We start from the raw sequence: 21,307 nt of genomic DNA, 5'->3' as shown, positions 1-21,307 counted from the left end.
AATGGCTCAGCTGGCGGCTTCTGATATTTGGAGTTGGTCTCCACCGCTTTACCCTTGTCTAACGTTCTAGGCGGTTGCTGGCTCCACGTTTGGTTGTGCTTGGTGCGATTGGTGGCCGTCGTTTTGCGCTTAATGTGCTGCTCAGCCTGAATGGCTAAGTGTAGGAGCTCAGAAATGTCATGGTAGGGTTGCCTCTCCACCTTTCTCGCAATACGGTCATGAAGGCCATCAAGGAATTGAGCCATGAGGTTCTCCTCGGTATCTTCTTGTTCTAGCTTGTTCCGGAGGGTCTCAAATTCCTCAAAATATTCTTCAACTGACTTGTTACCCTGCACCAACTTTCTAAATCGCTTTTGTAAGTCTCTATGGAAATAAGGTGGTACATACCTCCTTCGGAGATTGTATCTCATCGCGGCCCATGTACTGATTTGTTCGTAGCGATGTCTCCTCCTCTCAGCCACATCTCGGTCCCACCAAGACAAGGCATGGTCGGTGAGTTGAGCCGCTGCTAAGGCCACTCTCCTCTGATCGTTGTAGCCGTAGTACTCAAAGATGTATTCCATTCGTCTTTCCCATTCTAGATAAGCATCGGGATCCACCTTGCCTGCAAAAGTAGGAGCCGTTAGCTTGATATCCTTGTTTCCCTGCCTATTACCTTCGTCGTCTCTGATTCGGCCGCGGTTGACAGGGTCTCGTAGCCGTTGGTGTGCTCTTAAGTCAGGAGGGTCTTGTCTCCTTTGATTGTTGTTCACATCTCCTTCCTCTTCAGCCATGTTCTCATCTCCTTGGCCCTGTTGTGGTTGTGGTGGTGGCACTTGAATTGGCCTGACGGCCTCTCGCCTTGGTACCTCCAACCGTCCAACCCTCTCCTCCATACGGCCTAGTTGTGCGGCCATGTCTTGTCGCATTGCCGCAATGGCTTGGAAGATAGTGTCTTGGGCCGGTACAGCTTGTTCCTCCATGAATCTATAACTCAACAGAAACAACACTAGATCACACGCAACTGAGGGTGTTTAAACTATTGAACTTGGCGAAACTTAATGCAATGCTCAAAACTATAGAAGACGGGGTATATAGATATGCTTTTTTTTTTTTTTTTTTGAATTTTGGATGCAATAACAAATGAGTTCGACTAAATAGCTAGTTGCACAACATGTTTTTATGACTTTTCTTTGGTCTTAAATGCAAAAGGTAAGCTAAGAAAACTAGATGCGAGTATGTTCTATTCTTTTTTTTTTTTAACACGGTAACTACTCAACTTAAAACAAATCAAAGACACTTAAACACAAAATGAAAAGAAGGGAACAGATCAGATAAATATCACATGATGCAGAACCTTTCGGCTCTGATACCAAAATGATATAAGATCGGGTGTAGTGTGAGTTGGATCCTTGTAGCTGGCCTCAAGGCTCTCTCTACTCGGACACGAGATGAATGAAGTGTGGGGAAGATGGTGACTTAAACAACTGGCCTCAAGGCTCTCTTTGTTTAAGTCCAATGAACGAACTCGGGGATGATAGTAACCGGTGGATCGAAGGACGCCACAAAGCTTATGATCTAGCTTTGATAAGTCGGAAGAACACAAAGACAAGGGACAGCCGCACAAGTCTTTGTAGCTCTAGGGTTTTGCTAAAGAAAATGCTCTCTTTATTGATAATAGGTAAAAACGTGAGGCTACAAAGCTGCATATGGGACTTTATAAATAGTCCGTCAGCTGTGACCTTCTAGGGTCGACAAATCAAAAAAAGGAAAGCTCAAAACGCAACAGACTCTGTAAAAAGTAAAGAGAACAATTCGATAATCCTAAGAACAATCTAAAAAGGAAAATTAACTAAAGGACCTAACGATAAAACCTGCAAAACAAGAAAAGGAAACTTTGTTAATGAATTCAAATTTAAAGACTCACATTGCTTTAGAGGTGGTTCGAAGACGGGTTGTCTATGACTTGGACTTGAGAAATGACGAGCAATGTTGGGCCAAGGTAGGTCTTTAGCAGCGGCCACGTTTCCTCGTCTAAACTTGGGCTTGGTGCCTTCACGTCCATGGCATATTCTTCTTGGCTTGTGATCTTGAGTTGCTCCATTGTCTTGGTGAGTTCTTTATGTCCTTCTTGCATCATTAGAGCCTCCACAGCTTCATTGAACCCTTCCCTCATGTTTCTCGTGCCTGACCTAGTCCTTGGTGGCTCGTACATGGTAGGAATCTTCAAGTCTTGGGGTTGCTCCGAGCTAGTGTCCTCATCACCCAGCTCCTTGTTTCTTCAAACACAACAACACGCCTCACTACAATCTTTTTAGTCTTCGGACTGTAGAGTCTGTACCCCTTTGATTCTTCAGAGAAACCAAAGAAAATGCAAGCGATGCTTTTGTCATCAAGCTTGATTCGTTTCTGATCAGCTATATGGACATGAGCAATACTTCCCCATACTCTAAAATGCTCCACATTCGGCTTAACTCCACTCCAAGCCTCTTGTGGTGTGATCTCTTTCACAGCTAAAGTCGGGCACCTGTTCAACACATAAAAAGTCCAATTTGCTGCTTCTGCCCAAAAGATTTTTGATATCTTCTTGGTTGACATCATTGCCCTGACCATGTTTAGAATAATGCAATTTTTCCTCTCTGCAATGCCATTTTGTTGTGGTGTATATGCAGTAGTAAGCTGTCTCATGATCCCTTGTTCTTTGCAGTAGTTTGAGAAGTCATCAGACATGTATTCCCCTCCCCGATCAGTTCTCAAGCAGCTGATGCTCTTTCCGGTTTCAACCTCCATCTTCTTTTTGAACAATTTGAATTGCTCAATAGCCTCTGATTTCTCTTTCAAGAAATACGCCCAGGCCTTCCTGCTGAAGTCATCTATGAAAGTCAAGATATACCTCTTTTCGGTGACTGTTGTGGAGTTGATAAGTCCACAAATGTTTGAATGCACTAACTCTAGAATCTTCTTGGCTCTCCACATGCTCTTCTTAGGGATGGTACTCCTCGGTTGTTTTCCGACCAAACAATCCGAACAAGTAAACTTCTGGATGTAAAACTGAGGAAGACCCCTCACCATATTCTTCATCTGTAGTGTTTGCATCCCTCGGTGGCTAAGGTGACCATATCTTTCATGTCACAGTTTAGGAATCTCTTCTAATACAGTTTGCATGCACTTTTGTTGACTTGACTCTCCTTCTTCGCTGATCAGCATAAACATTCTATTTAAGCTCATTTTGCTTTCAGCAATCAGACCTCTATCATCATGATAGATCTTACAAGCTCCTCTTCTGATGATGATCGTCAACTCCTTCTCTTGTAGTTGCCCGAGACTCAACAGATTGTTTTTAAGTTCTGGAACATAATACACGTCTCCTATTGTGTACACTGCATCCTTTAAGACAACTTTGACACTTCCTTTTCCAATGACATCCATTCTCTTATTATTTCCGAGTTTAACCGTGTGTTTGAAACTGGCATCCATGGTTGTGAACAGCTCACGATTACCACTCATGTGATTTGAGCAGCCTGAATCCAGAAACCATGCCTTCCTTCGCATGTTCTCTTGCTTCCCATAGTATGTCATCAACAACATTTCTGCAGTTTCTTCCAAGCTGCAGATTCATCTTCTTCAATGCACGCCATCAACACCATCTTTTCTTTTTCTTTAGCATAGTTTGCCTCTTCATCCCACATTGGACATTCATTTATAAAATGTCCAAGTTTATGGCATTTATAACACTCTACTGTGCTTTTGTCCAAGAATGTTCTGCCTCGGCCACACCCTCTTCCTCTTGCGTTTGAGCCTCTGCCTCTAGATCCGGTTCCTCGTCCATAAGTCACCTTCAGAGCTTGATCTTCACCTTTGTCTGATCTCTTAAACTTTTGCTCATGAACCACTAAGGAACTCTGCAGCTCATCAAGAGAGATACTCTCGATGTCCTTTGACTCTTTATGGAAACCACCATGTACATGAATTTCTCGCTGAGAGTTCTGAGAATCTTCTCCACCACCTTTGATTCTGCCATGGATTCTCCATTACTCCTCATCTGGTTTGTGACTGCTAAGACACGCTTGAAATACTCTTCCACCTTCTCTGATTCATTCATTTCAAGCACTTCAAAATCTCTTCTTAGCTTTTGCAGTAGAGATTTCTTAACCCGTTCGTTTCCACCAAACTTTCTCTTCATGGACTCTCAAATGATCTTAGAAGACCTCCTGTCCAATATCTGCTCGTTACACAGAGACGACTATTTGCAGCCGTCTCCCGTACCGGAAACATCACGGAGACGGGTACTTTACGGAGATGGCGTCGAAACGTCCCAGATACGTTTCAAATAAGGTGGGGACGGCAAGCAGAAAACGGAGACGTTATGGAGATGTTATGGAGACGTTTCAAAAACGTTTCATGTTATTTTTCCTTTTTTACAAAACAAACTAAAAAAAAGGAAAATATAAAATACACGTTTAGGGTTTGAGTTCTATTTTTAAGAGACTCATCTTACCTCTTAATCACCACCAAATAACTTTGCCTCCTCTTTACCTATTATTCACGAAAACTAGCAAGAAAGTCCAAGCACCTCTTACGTCTCTTACGTCTCTTCACCTTTCACCTAAGTACGTCTCTCTACTCTTGTCGCTATTATAGTTATGAATTATGATGTCTTTTCTTTATTTTTGTCTCAATTCCATAGATAAACAATAACTGAATAGCATATATATATATATATATATATATATATTAGTAACAATTGTTAATTGATTAGATGATCAAAATTCAAAAGGAAGTTAATATTACTTATTTCGTTGTTCGTATTATTCAATTCCATAAACAATAACATAAATATATATGTTACTTGTTTGTGTTTGCATCAGCATCGATAGGTCAATAGTTTTGTTATTTTATTTGTTGTTGTGCTTTATTTGTTTTGTTCGTTGCTTGTTTGCTTGTTCGTTGAGTTTTTTTTAGTTCTTTTTTTAAACTTTATGCAGTTTAATTAAATGGATCATTATCAAGGACAATAATGATAACGTTGATAGTAGCAACACTGGATCTACTGATACCAACCAAAGTGATTATGCTCCATTATGGAGTTATGTTTCTAAGCTTGAGAAACAAAGAAAAAAGGAAGGAACCTGGAAATTCAAATGTAACTTTTGTGGTGAGATCCGACAGGATTCATATTCTAGAGTTAGAGCTCATTTGCTTGGAATAAAGAATGCTGGCATTGCTGTTTATAAGAAGTTGCCAAGGAAAAACTTGCAATGCAAAGGTTAGAAGAAGAATTTGAGAAGAAGAAAACTGAGTCTGGACCAAGAGAAGTGTCTTTGCCTTGTGAAGTTGGCTCTGCTTTGAAAAAAAGAAAGGCTGCTGATTCACCAATTGTTAAAGCATTTGGTATTGAAGGCAGAGACCAATTGGATCAGAAAGTTAGAAGAATATTTTTTACTGGAGGGTTAGCGTTTAACCTTGCAAGAAATCCACACTATCATAGGGCATTTCAGTTTGCTGCTGCTAACAAAATTGATGGTTATGTGTCCCCTGTTTATAGTAAGCTGCAAACAACATTGTTAGAGAAAGAGAGGAACCATGTTGAGAAATTATTAAATCCTCTTAAGTCAACATGGAAAGAAAGAGGGGTGACAATTGTGTCAGATGGTTGGAGTGATCCTCTAAAAAAACCTCTGATTAATTTCATGGCTACTTCTGAGAATGGTACTGTGTTTATCAAGCCTGTGAATTGTTTTGGTGAGGTGAAAGATAGATTATTCATTTTGGGTTTGATGGAAGAAGTTATAAATGAAGTGGGGAAACAAAACATTGTGCAGATCGTTACAGATAAGGCAGCAAATTGTAAGGCAGCTAGAGAGATTATTGAGAGTATGTATCCTCACATCTATTGGACACCTAGTGTTGTTCATACTCTCAATCTTGCTTTAAAGAACATTTGTGCAGCAAAGAATGTGGAAACATATGATGAGTGCAACTGGATAACAATAGTTCATGGGGATGCTCTTGCAATCAAACATTTCATCATGAACCATAACATGAGACTAGCAATCTTCTGTAAGTTCTCTCCTTTTAAGTTGTTTTCAGTTGCTGATACTCGATTTGCTTCCATCGTTGTGATGCTTAAGAGGATGAAACTTATAAGACACACCCATAAAGCTATGGTCATAAGTGATGAGTGGACTACTTATAGAGATGATGACGTAGGAAAAGCAATGTTGGTTAAGGAGAAGATTATGGATGATGATTGGTGGGAAAATGTGTCTTATATTATTGATTTCACAGCGACTATGTATGAGATGATTAGATTTTGTGACACTGACAAGCCATGACTTCACTTGGTATATGAGATGTGGGATTCCATGATTGAGAGGTGAAGCTTGAGATCTACAAGAAAGAAAATCGTCAATTGTCTGAATTTAGTGTCTTCTATGATGTGGTGTATGAGATCTTAGTGGCTCGTTGGGCAAAGAATAACACTCCCTTACATTGTCTAACTCACTCTTTAAACCCAAAATATGAGATCTTAAACTATATGTTTTTATCTGTTTTGTTTGTTTCCTTGTCACTTGACATAATTATATGTATATGGCAGATTTTATAGTGAAGCATGGCTAAATGAGGATTCTACAAGAATTGATCCACATAAAGATGCTGTAATCTCATATGAGAGGATGAACTTCTTCAAAATATTGTTTCCCAATACTGACGATCATCTCAAAGTTTTGAATGAGTATGCATTATTCTCGATGAAAAGTGGTTCTTTAGGGGATTTAACATGCATTTCAGCAATGTCTACTATGGAACCCAATCATTGGTTGGCTAACTTTGGTGCCCAAGCTCCTCTCCTCCAGACTTTGGCTTTTAAGTTGCTTGGACAACCTACTTCATCTTTTTGTGTTGAGCGTAATTGGAGCACTTACAAATTTATTCATTCACAAAGAAGAAACAGGTTGGATCCAAGTCGTGCTCAAGATTTGGTTTTCATCCACAACAATCTACGTCTTCTATCAGGGAATAATGATGATGAATATAAAGATGAAAAGACCAAGATGTAGGATGTTGGTGGAGATGGATTTGAGTCTACGGGAGATGTAGCGTTTTTGGAACTTTTCTGATAATTACGCTTGATGAGGCCAGAATTTCAAAAAATTCATTGCTTGACTACTATGTTAGACATAAGTGTTTTTTTTATGTTAAGATTTAGATAGAGGTGTTTTTTATTTTAAGATTTATATGTTACTTTATTTTTATTTATAATTTAAGGTATTATTTCTCTTATATTATTTTTGACATATCCATGTCGTATCTGTATCCATAAATTTTTATTTTGCCATTTCTCGTCCCCGTTTCCGTCCCCATTTCTTGTCCCCGTACCCGTCTCAGTGCTATCAACAGATTGATACAGGTAATATTTAACCTTGTGATCATTTGTTTTGGCATTGTCCAGCTGTGTCCTTTGCTCCTCAGTCAGCACTGTTGTGCTTGCCGGCTCTTCGAACCCGATTTCGATCAGGCTTCACAATCCTTTTGCTCTGAAGAAATTCTCCATAACTTCGCTCCAATGATCCCAATGTCCCTCAAACTGAGGTAGCATCATCTTATCATCGCTCATCTCTCTCTCTTTTTCTGTTTTCTGAAGCTACGGCTTCTTTGTTCTCAAAGATCCAACAGAGCTCTAATACCAAATTTGAAAGATCAACTGCTCTTATGAATATTGGATTCTGAAAACTTGTGTTTATTCCATTAATCATCAAGACTTTATATAGCCATTTACAACACCAAAATCCAAAACTTAAGCCTCAAGATTATGCTAAACCCCAACTAGACCGTAATACTCGGTCTTATTACTAACTTTCTAAACAAATACAAGACTCAATCAACTAGACTTCAACAACTCTTTATTCAAATGAAAATTTGCTCCAACACAGTAATCTACTATTCCACTTAGAGATTAAGATGGTTTAAAAACAAATTCACCTAACAAATTATTTTGTTCTTGATTTAAATCTGTGATCCCGGTTATGTAAGATGGATGAGCAAGTTTCTACGCTTATCAACCCCCACACTGCCACACGAGTTCTCTAATAAATTATTAGATGAGCAAGTTTTATTAAACCGAATTAATTTAGCGGTTAAACAAATTCAGCTCCTCTTAAGGTAATAAGCCCTCCGGAATTTGGTTCAGATATAACCAAAGCGGACTAAAGATCTTCAAACCGTCTACGGTTTGGTTTCACCGGAGCAGTCCATTTGATTTGATACCGTCCGTGTAACCAGTGTTGGTTAATTAAAAATAAAGTCAATTTGACACGTGGCTGCCTTTTTTAAGCGGGTTTACCATGACTAGGATGAGCTCGACCACTGCTGATAGAAGTCCTGATATTACAAAACAAAAAGATATGTTTTTCTATAAAAAAAAAAAATTTAGGCAATGTCTGATATTTGAAGGGAATCAACAGTTGGGTTCGTGAAAAGATTTGATCGAAAAGGGTGTATTTTTATTGTCCTGCGTAAAATCTAACCTTGGTCGGTATGTGTGTATCTGGTCTAAAACCCTTGAAATTGTCGCTATTGTTGTTTGACTTTCGCTTTTGTGAAGTTCGGATCCGCGATTGCAATTGATTCTGGCAATTGGGGTTGGATTCAGTAATTTTCGATATTTTTCGTAGAATTTCTTGGGAGTAGTTGAGCTTGGCGAGTATTAGGTAATAATTCTTTTGTAGAAATCGAAGTTTCGTCAAAAGAAAGTAAAAAAAAATAGAAGTTTCTTTGAGTTTTCTGGAAAGTTAAATTTCTTGTTGCAGTTAGTTAGCGAATGGAGAAGTAGAATTGAGGTCTGATTTTGAAGTTAATGGACAAGAAGAAAAAAGAAACAGATCTCTCATCAGCTCTTTTGATGTGTTCTTATGTTAATTAAAGCTTGGCTCATTAATTTTCTGTTTTGAGGGACATTAGAAACACAAAACTTTGTCTCTCTCTCTCTGAAAATTTTCCCTTTGGTTTTACTCTTAGGATTCAATTTTCTTGTGGAAGGATAATTTTCAATGGCAGACGTACCTAGACACCTGCGCGCTTGTTTGGATATGGGGAAGATAGCTTTCTTAGCAATCCTAGTTTCAGGAGGGATCGTGTTGCAGATTCTGGTATCCTAGAAATCATTACAAGTTATACTCTCTGTTTATTCTTAGATTCAAACTTGTGGTTAAACCCTCTTTTTCTGATTTGGTCCAGGCTTGTGCTCTCTTCGATAATTGGTGGCCAATGCTAAGTGGTGAGTTGTGTTGCTTCACTTGGTCGGTTTGATGTTTAATCTTTTTGACAGATAGTAGGACTTGAATCTTGCCTTTTAACCTCTAGCTTTCATGTTTCTAATGAACTTGAAAACTCCGTGTATCAATGGTGATGGCTTTTAATCTCTCGCTTGCGATTTACTCTAACAGTTTTGGTTTTTCTCATGCAGTGATAATGTATGTGCTTCTCCCTATGCCCTTGCTCTTCTTCGCTGGATCAGACAGTTCATCTCTATTCAGCGAGTCAGACAGTAGGTGCGGAATTTATATATACAGACCTCAAATCGTTTGTTTTGCGGTTTGTTTTTACGTTTACAATTGCGTTTCATATATACGCGTTTGAAACAGTCTTAGGCCATATTCCTCTTGAACTCTCTGAACTTACATGAACATATTTGCTTAATTCAGCTGGATCAATGCAGCCAAGTTCTTGACTGGTGCATCAGCAGTTGGAAGCATCGCAATACCTTCGATTCTTAAACACGCCGGGCTCATCGGTTGGGGCGCATTAGCCTTTGATCTCTCTTCCTACGTTGTCTTCCTCGTCGCTATTCTGTCTTACATTTGCATAGGGGATGGCAATGACAACTATTACAGCTACATTTAAAACAGACAAGACAAATTCGTCATCAGAGTTAGTTTCAAGCTCAAAGTCTCAGCCTTTTCACCATTTCCTGGTTCCATTGATGCTTAACCTCTTGTTGCAACGGATCTACACACCTCACAAGACTCAAATGATTGGATTCTCACAAGTTTTAGGGTATTTTTGTTTCAAGTGTATGTATAAACGAATGGTTTTGTAAGATGAAAATTTTTATATGGTTTGGTTTGGCTTTTGGTGTACAGAACAGAATTATTATTTGGGAAAATGTTTCATTTTTTCCTTTCTTTATAAAGCTTACAGCTTTAGGTTTATAAGCTGTGAAGCCTATTTTATAAAACATAGAGAAGCTTGAAGAGATTAATTTGAATGCGAGCTCTCTGTGTGAAGAAAGTTTATTGCTTTCTCTGGAAACTATCTTTCGATTCTCCAATTCGTTGCCGTAGATTCTTTGGGAATGCGATATCGAGTTACGGAGGTTTCTCTAATGAAGAAGCTCTTATTCTTCGACGCTTATCTGAAGGAGGACTCGTACACGCACGCCATTTGCTCGACAGAGTTCCTCAGAGAGGAAGTAGTATTAGCCGTGTCATCTACTGGACTTCGCTTCTCACCAAGTACGCGAAAGCTGGATACTTGGAACAAGCAAGGGCTTTGTTTGAAGTTATGCCAGAGAAGAACATCGTCACTTGCAACGCGATGTTGACGGGTTACGTGAAACGCAGGAGGCTAGACGAGGCTTGGACACTGTTCCGTGAGATGCCGAAGAACGTTGTTTCGTGGACTGTGATGCTCACTGCGCTTTGTGACGATGGAAGGTGTGAAGATGCGATCGAGTTGTTCGATGAAATGCCTGAGAGAAACGTGGTTTCATGGAACACGTTGGTCACGGGTTTGATTAGGAATGGGGACATGGAGAAGGCGAGACAGGTGTTCGATACTATGCCTAGCCGAGATGTTGTGTCATGGAACGCGATGATTAAAGGGTATATCGAGAACGATGGAATTGATGAAGCGAGACTCTTGTTTGAGAAGATGAGTGAGAAGAATGTGGTTACTTGGACGAGCATGGTGTATGGTTATTGCAGAGACGGAGATGTTGAACAAGCTTATAGATTGTTCTGTGAGATGCCTGAGAGAAACGTTGTTTCTTGGACCGCTATGATCAGTGGGTTTGCTTGGAATGAGTTGTATAGAGAAGCATTGTTGCTTTTTCTTGAGATGAAGAAGGATCTTGATGCGATATCACCTAATGGGGAGACTCTCATCTCTCTCGCTTATGCTTGTGGTGGTCTTGGTGTTGGATATCGCCGTCTTGGCGAGCAGTTGCACGCGCAAGTCATATCCAACGGTTGGGAAAGTGTGGATCATGATGGAAGGTTGGCGAGAAGTCTTGTTCATATGTATGCATCGTCGGGTTTGATCGGTTCAGCGCAGTCTCTGCTCAATGAAAGCTTTGATTTACAGTCTTTTAACATTATGATCAACGGTTATCTAAAGATCGGGGATTTGGAACGAGCTCAAACTCTGTTCAAGAAAGTCGAGAGCTTACACGACAAAGTATCTTGGACGTCGATGATCGATGGGTATCTAGACGCAGGCGATGTATCGAGAGCCTTTGATTTGTTTCAGAAGCTTCACGATAAGGACGGGGTAACATGGACGGTTATGATCTCAGGTCTTGTCCGAAACGAACTTTTTACTGAAGCTTCGTCTCTTTTGTCAGATATGGTGAGACATGGCCTGAAACCGTTAAACTCGACTTACTCTGTTCTTCTTAGCTCCGCTGGTGCTACTTCGAATCTCGATCAAGGGAAGCATTTACACTGTGTGATCGCAAAGACGACGGCTTGCTATGATCCTGATCTCATCCTTCAAAACTCTCTTGTCTCGATGTATGCAAAATGTGGAGCCATAGAGGATGCTGATGAGATCTTCTCAAAGATGGTCCGGAAAGATACAGTTTCTTGGAACTCCATGATCATGGGTTTATCTCATCACGGCTTAGCAGACAAATCTTTAAAACTGTTCAACGAGATGCTTGATTCGGGGATGAAACCGAACTCTGTAACGTTTCTCGCAGTACTCTCAGCTTGTAGCCACTCTGGACTCATCACCAGAGGTTTAGAGCTATTCAAAGCGATGAAGGAAATACATTCAATCCAACCCGGGATCGAGCATTATATCTCGATGATTGACCTTTTAGGCCGAGCCGGGAAGCTAAGAGAAGCAGAGGAGTTTATCTCAGCTCTGCCTTTCACTCCAGACCATACTGTCTACGGCGCATTGCTAGGCTTGTGCGGGCTCAACTGGAGAGATAGAGATGCGGAAGGTGTAGCGGAAAGGGCTGCGACGCGGTTGCTAGAGCTGGATCCGGTGAATGCGCCGGGACACGTGGCGCTATGCAACGTGTATGCGGGTTTAGGGAGGCATGAGATGGAGAAGGAGATGAGGAAAGAAATGGGGTTTAAAGGTGTGAAGAAGACACCAGGATGCAGTTGGATTGTGCTTAATGGAAGAGCTAATGTGTTTCTCTCTGGTGATAAATCTGCTAGTGATATTGCTCAGATGATTTTGCCAATGTTTTATGGGAATGGTAGTGGAATGCTTGAGGAGGAAGAAGAGAAACCGTTGACTCTCTGCCATTGCTGAGAGAGAACTGAGAAGTGAAGCACATATGTTTGTCTAATTGTATTTAACTAGGTTTAAAGAGAGAAAACTAATTTTTCCTTTTTTAGGAAAATTGGCGACTTTTTTTTAATTGATCACAGTGAAAATCATTTAAAATTACTCGAATCTTCATAATTACTGTTGGTTGTATTATTACTGAATTTTTTTCAAACCAAATCAAACTAATTTGCTTTAACAAACTAATGATTTCAGCTGGACTAGCTAAACACCCCCAAAGATTAGAGAATTCAAAACCACAAATTCGACTACCGACAGCAAAACAAAAACCAGTTAACCAGCCTGTGTTTATGGTCTTATGCCTCTTTGGTTCCTAATTTTACAGCCACAATATAATTTTAGCATTCACATAACAAATTGGTAATATTTGAGGTATAAAATGTGGACTTTGGTATATGCCAAGGCGATGTAGACTTGTAGAGAGAGTAGAGACAAGATCTCTACTAATCGACATATAAAAAATTCAGAAAACTATTTGCTTCTCTGTGAGTCAGAGGGTTCAGTGTAACTGTCTACCAAACAAATAACATAGAAACAAGACGAAACCCTCTCTCTCTCTCTCTTTCTCCGCCCCTCCTTCCCTCTCTCTCTCTTCCTCTCATAAATATCGCCACTAAACGTTAACACAAACTCTCTCTCTTCTTTCTCTCTCTCTCTCCTCTCTGCATTTCTCTGCTTCTCAGGTGCTGTGACATGGCGGCGATAGGTCAAATCTCGACGGGAATGACGGTAGATCGCGCTCTGCCTTCCTCCTCCAGGAACATTGGAGTTTTGCCGACATCTCTCCAGCGAACGCTAATCGGCGCCGGCGTGAAGTCCGGTATCGCTCACCGTCATTTGTCGCTCTCCGTCAGATCGATTAATATCAATGACAATAACCGGAAAGTTCAGGTTTATGCAGAGAATGGCGCTTTCGATTTGGTGAGTCAAATTCATTTTTTTGCCCCTAAATTGGTGTATTTGCTCTTTTTTTTTGGTTTTCTTGTTTGTCACGTTCTGTTTTGATTCCTCTAGCCAAATGCTTTCGAATGAAAATGTTTGGAATCAATATCGTTAGGATTCGATTTGATACCATTAGAGTGATAGTTTTATCGATGTTTCCGAATTGATCGTTGAATGTGATTTTTGGGGGGTCATTGTAGGAAGTTTTGGATTCTTCAATCGAGCCGTATAAATTGGCGGAACCAAGAACAAGTAATGATTGCAAGAGGAAAACTAAGATAGTGTGTACGATTGGACCTTCTTCGAGCTCTCGTGAAATGATTTGGAAGCTCGCGGAAGCAGGAATGAATGTGGCTCGTTTGAACATGTCTCATGGTGATCATGCTTCTCACCAGAAAACTATTGATCTAGTGAAAGAATACAACCATTTGTTTGTAGACAAAGCCATTGCTATAATGTTGGATACAAAGGTAAAAATCTTTTCTTGTTTGTTTGTTAAACGAAAGCTCTGTGGTTTTTCTTGTTTATTTATTTGTTTGATTTGTGTGTGAAGGGTCCTGAGGTTCGAAGCGGTGATGTACCTCAGCCGATATTCCTTGAAGAAGGTCAAGAGTTTAGTTTCACCATCAAGAGAGGTGTCTCGCTTAACGATACCGTCAGTGTGAATTATGACGATTTTGTTAACGATGTTGAAGTTGGGGACATACTCTTGGTGGATGGTAAGAGCTTTACATCTAAGATTACTGATGTCTTTGTGGTTATGGAAGTCTTTGTTTTGTTTCGATCTTGATGGATTCTTGTGTCTTTATACTAGGTGGAATGATGTCGCTAGCTGTTAAATCAAAGACGAGCGAGTTGGTGAAATGTGTAGTTATTGACGGTGGAGAGCTTCAATCTAGGCGTCACTTGAACGTTCGAGGAAAGAGTGCGACTCTTCCTTCCATTACAGGTTAATATCAGCTATTATTAGTTTTCCTAATCTCTTGCATCAAGGAGGTTTTCTAATTCAATGTTTCATGCTCTGGTTTTCACTCTCTGCAGATAAAGATTGGGAAGACATTAAATTCGGAGTGGACAACCAAGTTGATTTCTATGCCGTCTCTTTTGTTAAGGATGCTAAAGTTGTCCATGAGCTGAAGAACTATCTCAAATGTAAGTGTGCCCCTATTTCTTCAACCTAGGATCGCACTGGTGAAATTTCTGTGAAAGTAATGAATCTTCCAAATGATTTAAATAGCCTGCAGTGCGGATATATCGGTGATTGTGAAAATTGAAAGCGCAGACTCTATAAAGAATCTTCCTTCTATCATAGCCGCTTGTGATGGGGTTGGTTTCAGAGTCTTTCTATGATCAGAATTAATATATTAATGCTTAATGCTGAGTTTTTCCTTAGCTTATATAATTATTATTGCTTTGGCAGGCTATGGTTGCTCGTGGAGATCTTGGAGCTGAACTTCCCATTGAAGAGGTCCCCTTGTTACAGGTAAATTCAACACTTGGTTTACGAAACATTACACTAGACTATGTTGGTATTTATGCTTTTGCTATTGTGCCTTAATTTTAGGAAGAGATCATCAGAAGGTGTAGGAACATTCATAAACCAGTGATTGTCGCCACAAACATGCTAGAGAGTATGATTAATCATCCAACACCTACAAGAGCTGAAGTCTCTGACATTGCAATTGCAGTCCGTGAAGGTGCAGATGCAATCATGCTTTCTGGTGAAACCGCACACGGAAAGTTCGTATTTTAAATTAAACCTCTTACCTTTTCCATCAATAGGACTTACATGCGATGTGATCTTGAAATGTTCTTATATTTTTTCACCCTCTGATATAAGGTTTCCACTGAAAGCTGTTAACGTAATGCATACTGTGGCGTTGAGAACTGAGGCAAGTTTACCTGTCAGAACCTCAGCAATCCGTACCACTGCTTACAAGGTACACATAATAATCATATCAGAGATGTTAAATATGGTTCGTTAGTCATATGTGAATGTTAATATCGACATTCTTGCTGTAGGGTCACATGGGCCAAATGTTTGCTTTTCATGCTTCTATAATGGCGAATACACTGAGCACACCGATAATTGTATTCACGAGAACTGGATCCATGGCAGTGCTTCTAAGCCATTACCGTCCCTCCTCAACAATTTTTGCATTCACAAACCAGTATGTGATTGTTTATCTGTCATTCACGAAATGTCCTATCCATGCAACTTTTAATCGACGAATTGGGTTTTGATCAATATGCTGGTTTCTTTCCTTTAGGAGAAGGATAATGCAAAGGCTGGCTCTATATCAAGGTGTCATGCCTATATTTATGGAGTTTTCTGATGATGCGGAAGATACATATGCCCGGTCTCTGAAACTCTTACAGGTACAATAACCATGTTCCTCCTCATATATCGACCTTACATTTTCTCTAATTGCAGAAGCAGTTTCGATAACACTTATCTGTTATATATTGCTCAGGACGAGAATATGCTCAAGGAAGGACAACATGTAACTCTTGTCCAAAGCGGTGCGCAACCCATTTGGCGTGAAGAATCAACACATCTCATACAAGTCCGTAAGATAAAGATAGGTTGATGTTTTTTTACTTATTGAGCTTCAACATCTCTGACTTTTTACACAGTTTTCTTTCTCTTAAACGCTTTGATCCCACATTGTTTGAATCACTCACAATGAAACCATATATATCCCTTTAAGTTATTGAAGCAATTTTTCTTTTTCTTTTCTGGTTTTAGTTTAGTACCTAAATGTTTGATAATTGATATGTCATGGAGGATTTCTGTCTCACTCATCTTAGAAAATATGACCATAAAACAAAAGAGTCTTTTCGATGAAAAAGACTAATCCGATTTAGCCTTTTATTTATCAATCAGTTTGATGTTACACCACCCGAAAACCGAAAAAAAAAAACGAAAACAAAACACACATTTGTTAGACTTTAGAATCCTTCATTGGTTCCTCGTAATCGTCGCTGTCGGTATCATTTTCATCATCACTCATGTCTTGCATCTCATCTTTCCCTTCTAGTTTTATACACTTGTACCACCTTGCACATGCAATGTACACCACCAGATCAATGCTGGTCAACGCAGCCAAGAGGAAATAGAATCTGTCCAGGTGACCCTTGTTTAGGTTCCTTGGAATCCAACCAGGCATGTGATCCTCTGTAGAGATCTTCACCACCATTGTCACCAACAAGCTACTCACAAAGTTCCCCATCGACATTGACATCATACACAGAGCACTCCCGAAGCTCTTTAGCCCATCTGGTGTCTGTGCGTTGAAGAACTCAAGCTGACCAACGTACATGAACACTTCTGATGCTCCTATGAGCGAGTATTGTGGAACCTGTAAAGTGGAAGAAGATTATCAGGACTCAGAACTTTTCTCTGTAAGTGGTTGAGATTTTAGGACCGGATTATGTTGTGTGTGTTCATTTACCTGCCAGAAGATGCTTAATGAGCTTGAGCCATCACAGTGAGTGCAACTCTTGTCTGCAAATTTAAGTCTAAAGCATTCCACAACACCGGCTGCGACCATAGCTAAGATAGCAATCACAAGCCCGATTCCCATCCTATGAAGCTCGGTGATTCCCTTTGTTCCGTCCTTCTTCTTAAATCTGTTTGCTAGTGGCTCGAGAACTCTACGGTATATGAAAATGAACAGAGCAACGCTAAGGATGTCGAAGCTGGACATACTTGCAGGCGGGATTTTGAAATCCGAGACAGTGGTCTTCATGGCTGCACCTTGCTCCACAAACAGAGAAGCCATTTGGGTAAAGACGACCGAGTAGATTATAGTGCAGAGCCAAATCGGCATCAGTCTAAGAATACACTTGACTTCCTCGACTTGTGTCACTGGACAAAGCCTCCACGGATTCACTCCGCCTTGTTTCTTGTCATCAAGATCTCTTGCTGTGATGTAAGCGGCTCTGTCCAAGAACCTGAAAATTAACAATGTTAGAACACTTCATAGCATTGTAAGTATATGCGCAAAAAATGGCGATCTTTTGGCAACGTACTTGAATTCATCAGTATGCACTATCCTCCTCCCTGTATTTCCTGAAGCGTTTTTCCCTTCTTTATCTTCGTCGTACATCTCCTCTCTCCCTCTTGAAGGCACCTCCACCGATGATTTCTTGGTTGCAGCGACCAAAACTTGGCAAAACCTCGAGAGAGGATTCCCCGTGGGCTTGAAGTATCGGTATCTCGGTGTTCCAACGAGGAAAAGAATCAAAGCCAAGATGGCAGAGCCAGTGGACGCCCAAAAACCGAGTGCCCACATTCCCTCATCTTCGAAATATCCCAAGATGGTGTTCGAAAAGAGCGATCCGAGGTTTAAAGCAAGGTAGAAGTAGCTGAAAAACGCGACCTTTGAGTAGCATTCCTTAGGATGCTCCTCGTCGAATTGATCAGCTCCAAACGTTGCAATGTTTGGTTGGTAACCGCCGTTGCCAAATGCGATCAAGTAGATTGAAAGGTAGAACATTGTGATCTCCATTGTGGAATGTGTACCGCAAGGCGTGACTTCATCTCCACAGCCTCTTGGTCTGATCAAGAACATGTACGATGATAACGATAGCGATGAAAGTCCCTGCGTTTTTTTAGTGTTTTAATCAGCTTAAAGTTTCAAACTTTTACACTTTTAAAGGCTAAATTCATGTTTTTGATTTGCTATGATTACTTACGATGACAAAAATGACTTGGAAGATAGCACAAGTCTTGTAACGACCCCAGTAAGAATCGCTTAGAAATGCTCCGACCAATGAGAAGATATAAACAGTTCCTGTCCATTTGCTGACGTTATTCGCTGCGTCTGCGTTGTTCTGCTGCAAAACGCGCGTTAGGAACAGCACCAAGTTCACTCCAACTCCAAAGAACGCCAGTGTCGCCAACCCCTGGTTCACTGTTAAACCGGTTCAATTAACAAAACTCGATTAGAAAACTGGTTTAGTGAGTTAACTAAGACTATTGATTTTGAAAGAAACCGGAACTTGATGAATGAATGGAATGATTGAGAATAATTGAGATGTTCCGTGTTCGTCAAGGTGATGTTAACATTTCTTTGGTTGGATAGTGTCTAATGACTACTCTATTTCCACCTTCTAACGAAATTAATAATTTTATTTGATAATCAAGTTCTATGCACAAGTTTTATTTAGAAAAGTTATAATCACATGCGTATTACAAATTGGTTATAATTATATGAATATTTTTTTATTAAACTTATTACGTGGACTCTACTAACTTAATCAAACCAACTTAAAAATCTTAAATTGTATTTATTGTTTGTTTTATAAAAAAAGGATGTTTTGGACTTAATTTTATTTTCATATAAAGAAAGATTTTTTGATTTGGTGCGAAATTTTAAAGCATTTTGCAATATAATTTAATACAAACACAATTTATTAGATAAAAATTTGAAACATGTTTGGGGAAATATATAAAGGAAAAAATGTGAAGAAATGGACGTGGCATAAGCCAACGTCATGGACAAACGAGATGGGTAATTACGTGTAAGGCAACGTAATTCCACTAACACATGCTTTCCTCGCACTTGCAATAATATATTATTATTAGTGTCGTCTTCCTCAAAATAACTTTTTTGTTTCTTTTTTTGGTTCAACTTTAGAAATTTCAAAACATCTTTTAAAAACTCTAAATATATCGCCATATATAGAATCACTTACAACTCTAAAAACTTCAATTTCAGATATTCTAAAATGACAAACTAAACCCGGAATATATAAAAACACTTAATCATAATTCAGTTCTATTACATATTTACATCATATTATTATTAGTTGCGTTTGACTAATTCTTATCTTTTTCTTCAGAAAGTGATTGAAAAGTATCAATATGGTGAATTTAAGCCATTTAACAGGAAAAAAAAAATCCATTTGGTGAATTTTTTGAAATAATATTTTTTTCATCAGAGCAGAGGTATATAATTAATGAATATGCATTTGTCATGTGGTTGGGGTTTTAACCACAGCATGCAGTCTACGTTCGAACACATGGATATGTCTTGACACGTTCACGTAAAACTCGAAGATGATTTTTAATTATATATATTGTTGGTTCTGTTGTCGCTTTCCTAGTTTCTGATAACTTATTACCTCAATGAAAAGTATGCATATCAATCAATCTACACACTTTTAGATATGCATCATATCGATATCTATTTATATGTTACACACACATATATACATATATATGTAAGTAAGCATGTGTTTCTATATACAGAATAATAGTTTAATAACATGAGTCCAACAGAAAGAAGACACGATGATCATATATATGGAGCCTAATAAATATACCTATATGAGGACCATGAGTTTGTATGTGGTATCTTTAAGAAAAGGACGTGAATAAAAAAAAAAACAATTTACAAAAGATTCTATATTTTTCAGGTGTCGATCGTAATTTCGGTTTAGAAGTGGTCTTATACAAGTAAAATAGTTTGATTTTTGCTGTGATTAGATAAGAGAGACATACGGAGAATGATGATGCCAGCAACCCATTGGCCAGAGTTGGAACGAATAGAGGCACGACCATAATAATCCACAGTCCCATCTCTTGTTTCTTCTTCTTCTCCTTCTTTCTTCTTCATCACCTGCATTTTCATTTATATATACACATCAATTTATTATATAGAAAGAAATGGCTATTATATGTTTTAATTCTCTCGTAGATAATTTTCTAGCACCTTTTGTCCTTTGGATATGGATAAGATTCAAGTGTCGATAGTTTCAATAGTTTTTGTAGGTGGAAAAAACGTTTTTTTTTTTAACTTTGAATCTATGTGATTAGAATCAAAGTTTTTGCATTGCCACGTATTCTGTTGTATACACAACTTTCGAGATTATTGTATTTATTCTCCACTTTAAATTGCAGTACAAAAATGAAAAAATGTTACAAAATCAAATTAGCTATAATATAGGCAAAATTATAGAACGTATAAAAGCTTGATGACGATGAAAAAAGAAATGAAGAAAAAAGAAAAGATGTTGAGCTAAATGTATTTTGCACATAAAGATCGTGACTATCCATTGCATTGAGCATGCCCCTTTGATCATGCTCTTCTTGAGGCACCAAAAGCTTTTTACAATTTTACTATTTATCAGTTACTTTTTAAAAAAATTCCATTTAAGTCACATATGTAACTCAAGAAACAAGAACCATAATCACAAAGATAAAATCTTTTTACGGAAGAAAAGTAAAAACCCATTAATTTAAACTCTGATTAATATCAAAGCAAGAGAAACAATTAAAGGGAGAAGCTTAAAAATACTTACGTCTTTGTTATAAATCTCTAGGCAAGACATTTTTGATGATATTGTGTTATATGTATGTGATTACTGGTAAGGTAATAATAACGAAATAAATTTTTAGTGTTTTTTGTTTTTGTTTTTGAAAACTGATATGAAAGAATTATAACAAAGGACGAAGAAGGAAGAAGCAGAAAGCAAGTTCAAGCTTGGATGTTGTAGAGAGGAGGAGATTGAGAATAAATAGAAGTTTGGAAGATGATTTGAACGGTCCTGATTTCTCATGGGACACTCACATGCCCAATACCTATTTTCAATTATATACTTATTTTGTGCTCAATTTTTAATTATATTTCTAGAAAATAATATACACATAAGCACGATGACAAAAAAATAAAAGAACAAAAAAGCTCAGAAGCACAATTTTTATAATAAGGAAAACTATATTTGCATTTCTCCCCTAAACTTTTGTTTTGTGGCTGACAGGATCGATCATCTTACCAATAATATTGAAAGA

The 21,307-nt window shown here is 38.8% G+C and overlaps 5 protein-coding genes across 5 annotated transcripts; 4 read left to right on the top strand and 1 right to left on the bottom strand.

Moving 5' to 3' along the window:
* The first annotated feature begins 5,237 nt into the window (after positions 1-5,237).
* Positions 5,238-6,314, top strand: LOC112083929. The gene has a single exon (XM_024152151.1). It carries the CDS (start codon positions 5,238-5,240, stop codon positions 6,312-6,314), a length of 1,077 nt encoding a protein of 358 aa, XP_024007919.1.
* Positions 6,315-8,341: 2,027 nt separating this feature from the next.
* Positions 8,342-10,151, top strand: LOC18991810 (vacuolar protein sorting-associated protein 55 homolog). The gene is made up of 5 exons (XM_006415136.2): positions 8,342-8,515; positions 8,998-9,128; positions 9,217-9,256; positions 9,446-9,530; positions 9,684-10,151. Exons 2-5 carry the CDS (start codon positions 9,030-9,032, stop codon positions 9,880-9,882), a joined length of 423 nt encoding a protein of 140 aa, XP_006415199.1. The 5' UTR covers positions 8,342-8,515; positions 8,998-9,029; the 3' UTR covers positions 9,883-10,151.
* A 94-nt stretch (positions 10,152-10,245) lies between these two features.
* On the top strand, positions 10,246-12,545 carry LOC18991809 (pentatricopeptide repeat-containing protein At1g32415, mitochondrial). The gene has a single exon (XM_006415135.2). It carries the CDS (start codon positions 10,246-10,248, stop codon positions 12,526-12,528), a length of 2,283 nt encoding a protein of 760 aa, XP_006415198.1. The 3' UTR covers positions 12,529-12,545.
* Positions 12,546-13,140: 595 nt separating this feature from the next.
* LOC18991808 (plastidial pyruvate kinase 3, chloroplastic) lies at positions 13,141-16,241 on the top strand. Its single transcript, XM_006415134.2, has 12 exons — positions 13,141-13,485; positions 13,707-13,976; positions 14,060-14,225; positions 14,321-14,455; positions 14,548-14,658; positions 14,744-14,832; positions 14,927-14,989; positions 15,071-15,246; positions 15,347-15,446; positions 15,529-15,677; positions 15,777-15,885; positions 15,981-16,241. The coding sequence occupies exons 1-12, from the start codon at positions 13,258-13,260 to the stop codon at positions 16,095-16,097; spliced, it is 1,713 nt and encodes a 570-aa protein (XP_006415197.1). The 5' UTR covers positions 13,141-13,257; the 3' UTR covers positions 16,098-16,241.
* A 107-nt stretch (positions 16,242-16,348) lies between these two features.
* On the bottom strand, positions 16,349-21,005 carry LOC18991807 (protein NRT1/ PTR FAMILY 7.3). The gene is made up of 6 exons (XM_006415133.2): positions 20,818-21,005; positions 20,018-20,135; positions 18,208-18,425; positions 17,542-18,113; positions 16,962-17,463; positions 16,349-16,868 (listed from the first exon to the last, which is right to left on the bottom strand). The coding sequence occupies exons 1-6, from the start codon at positions 20,845-20,847 to the stop codon at positions 16,452-16,454; spliced, it is 1,857 nt and encodes a 618-aa protein (XP_006415196.1). The 5' UTR covers positions 20,848-21,005; the 3' UTR covers positions 16,349-16,451.
* Between the last annotated feature and the right edge of the window lie 302 nt (positions 21,006-21,307).

Source organism: Eutrema salsugineum, unplaced genomic scaffold (genome assembly GCF_000478725.1).
Source record: "Eutrema salsugineum unplaced genomic scaffold, Eutsalg1_0 scaffold_5, whole genome shotgun sequence".
In the NCBI taxonomy this organism is placed as follows: domain Eukaryota; kingdom Viridiplantae; phylum Streptophyta; class Magnoliopsida; order Brassicales; family Brassicaceae; genus Eutrema; species Eutrema salsugineum.
Note: the sequence above shows the minus strand (reverse complement) of the source record. Positions and strands in the feature narration are given on the sequence as shown.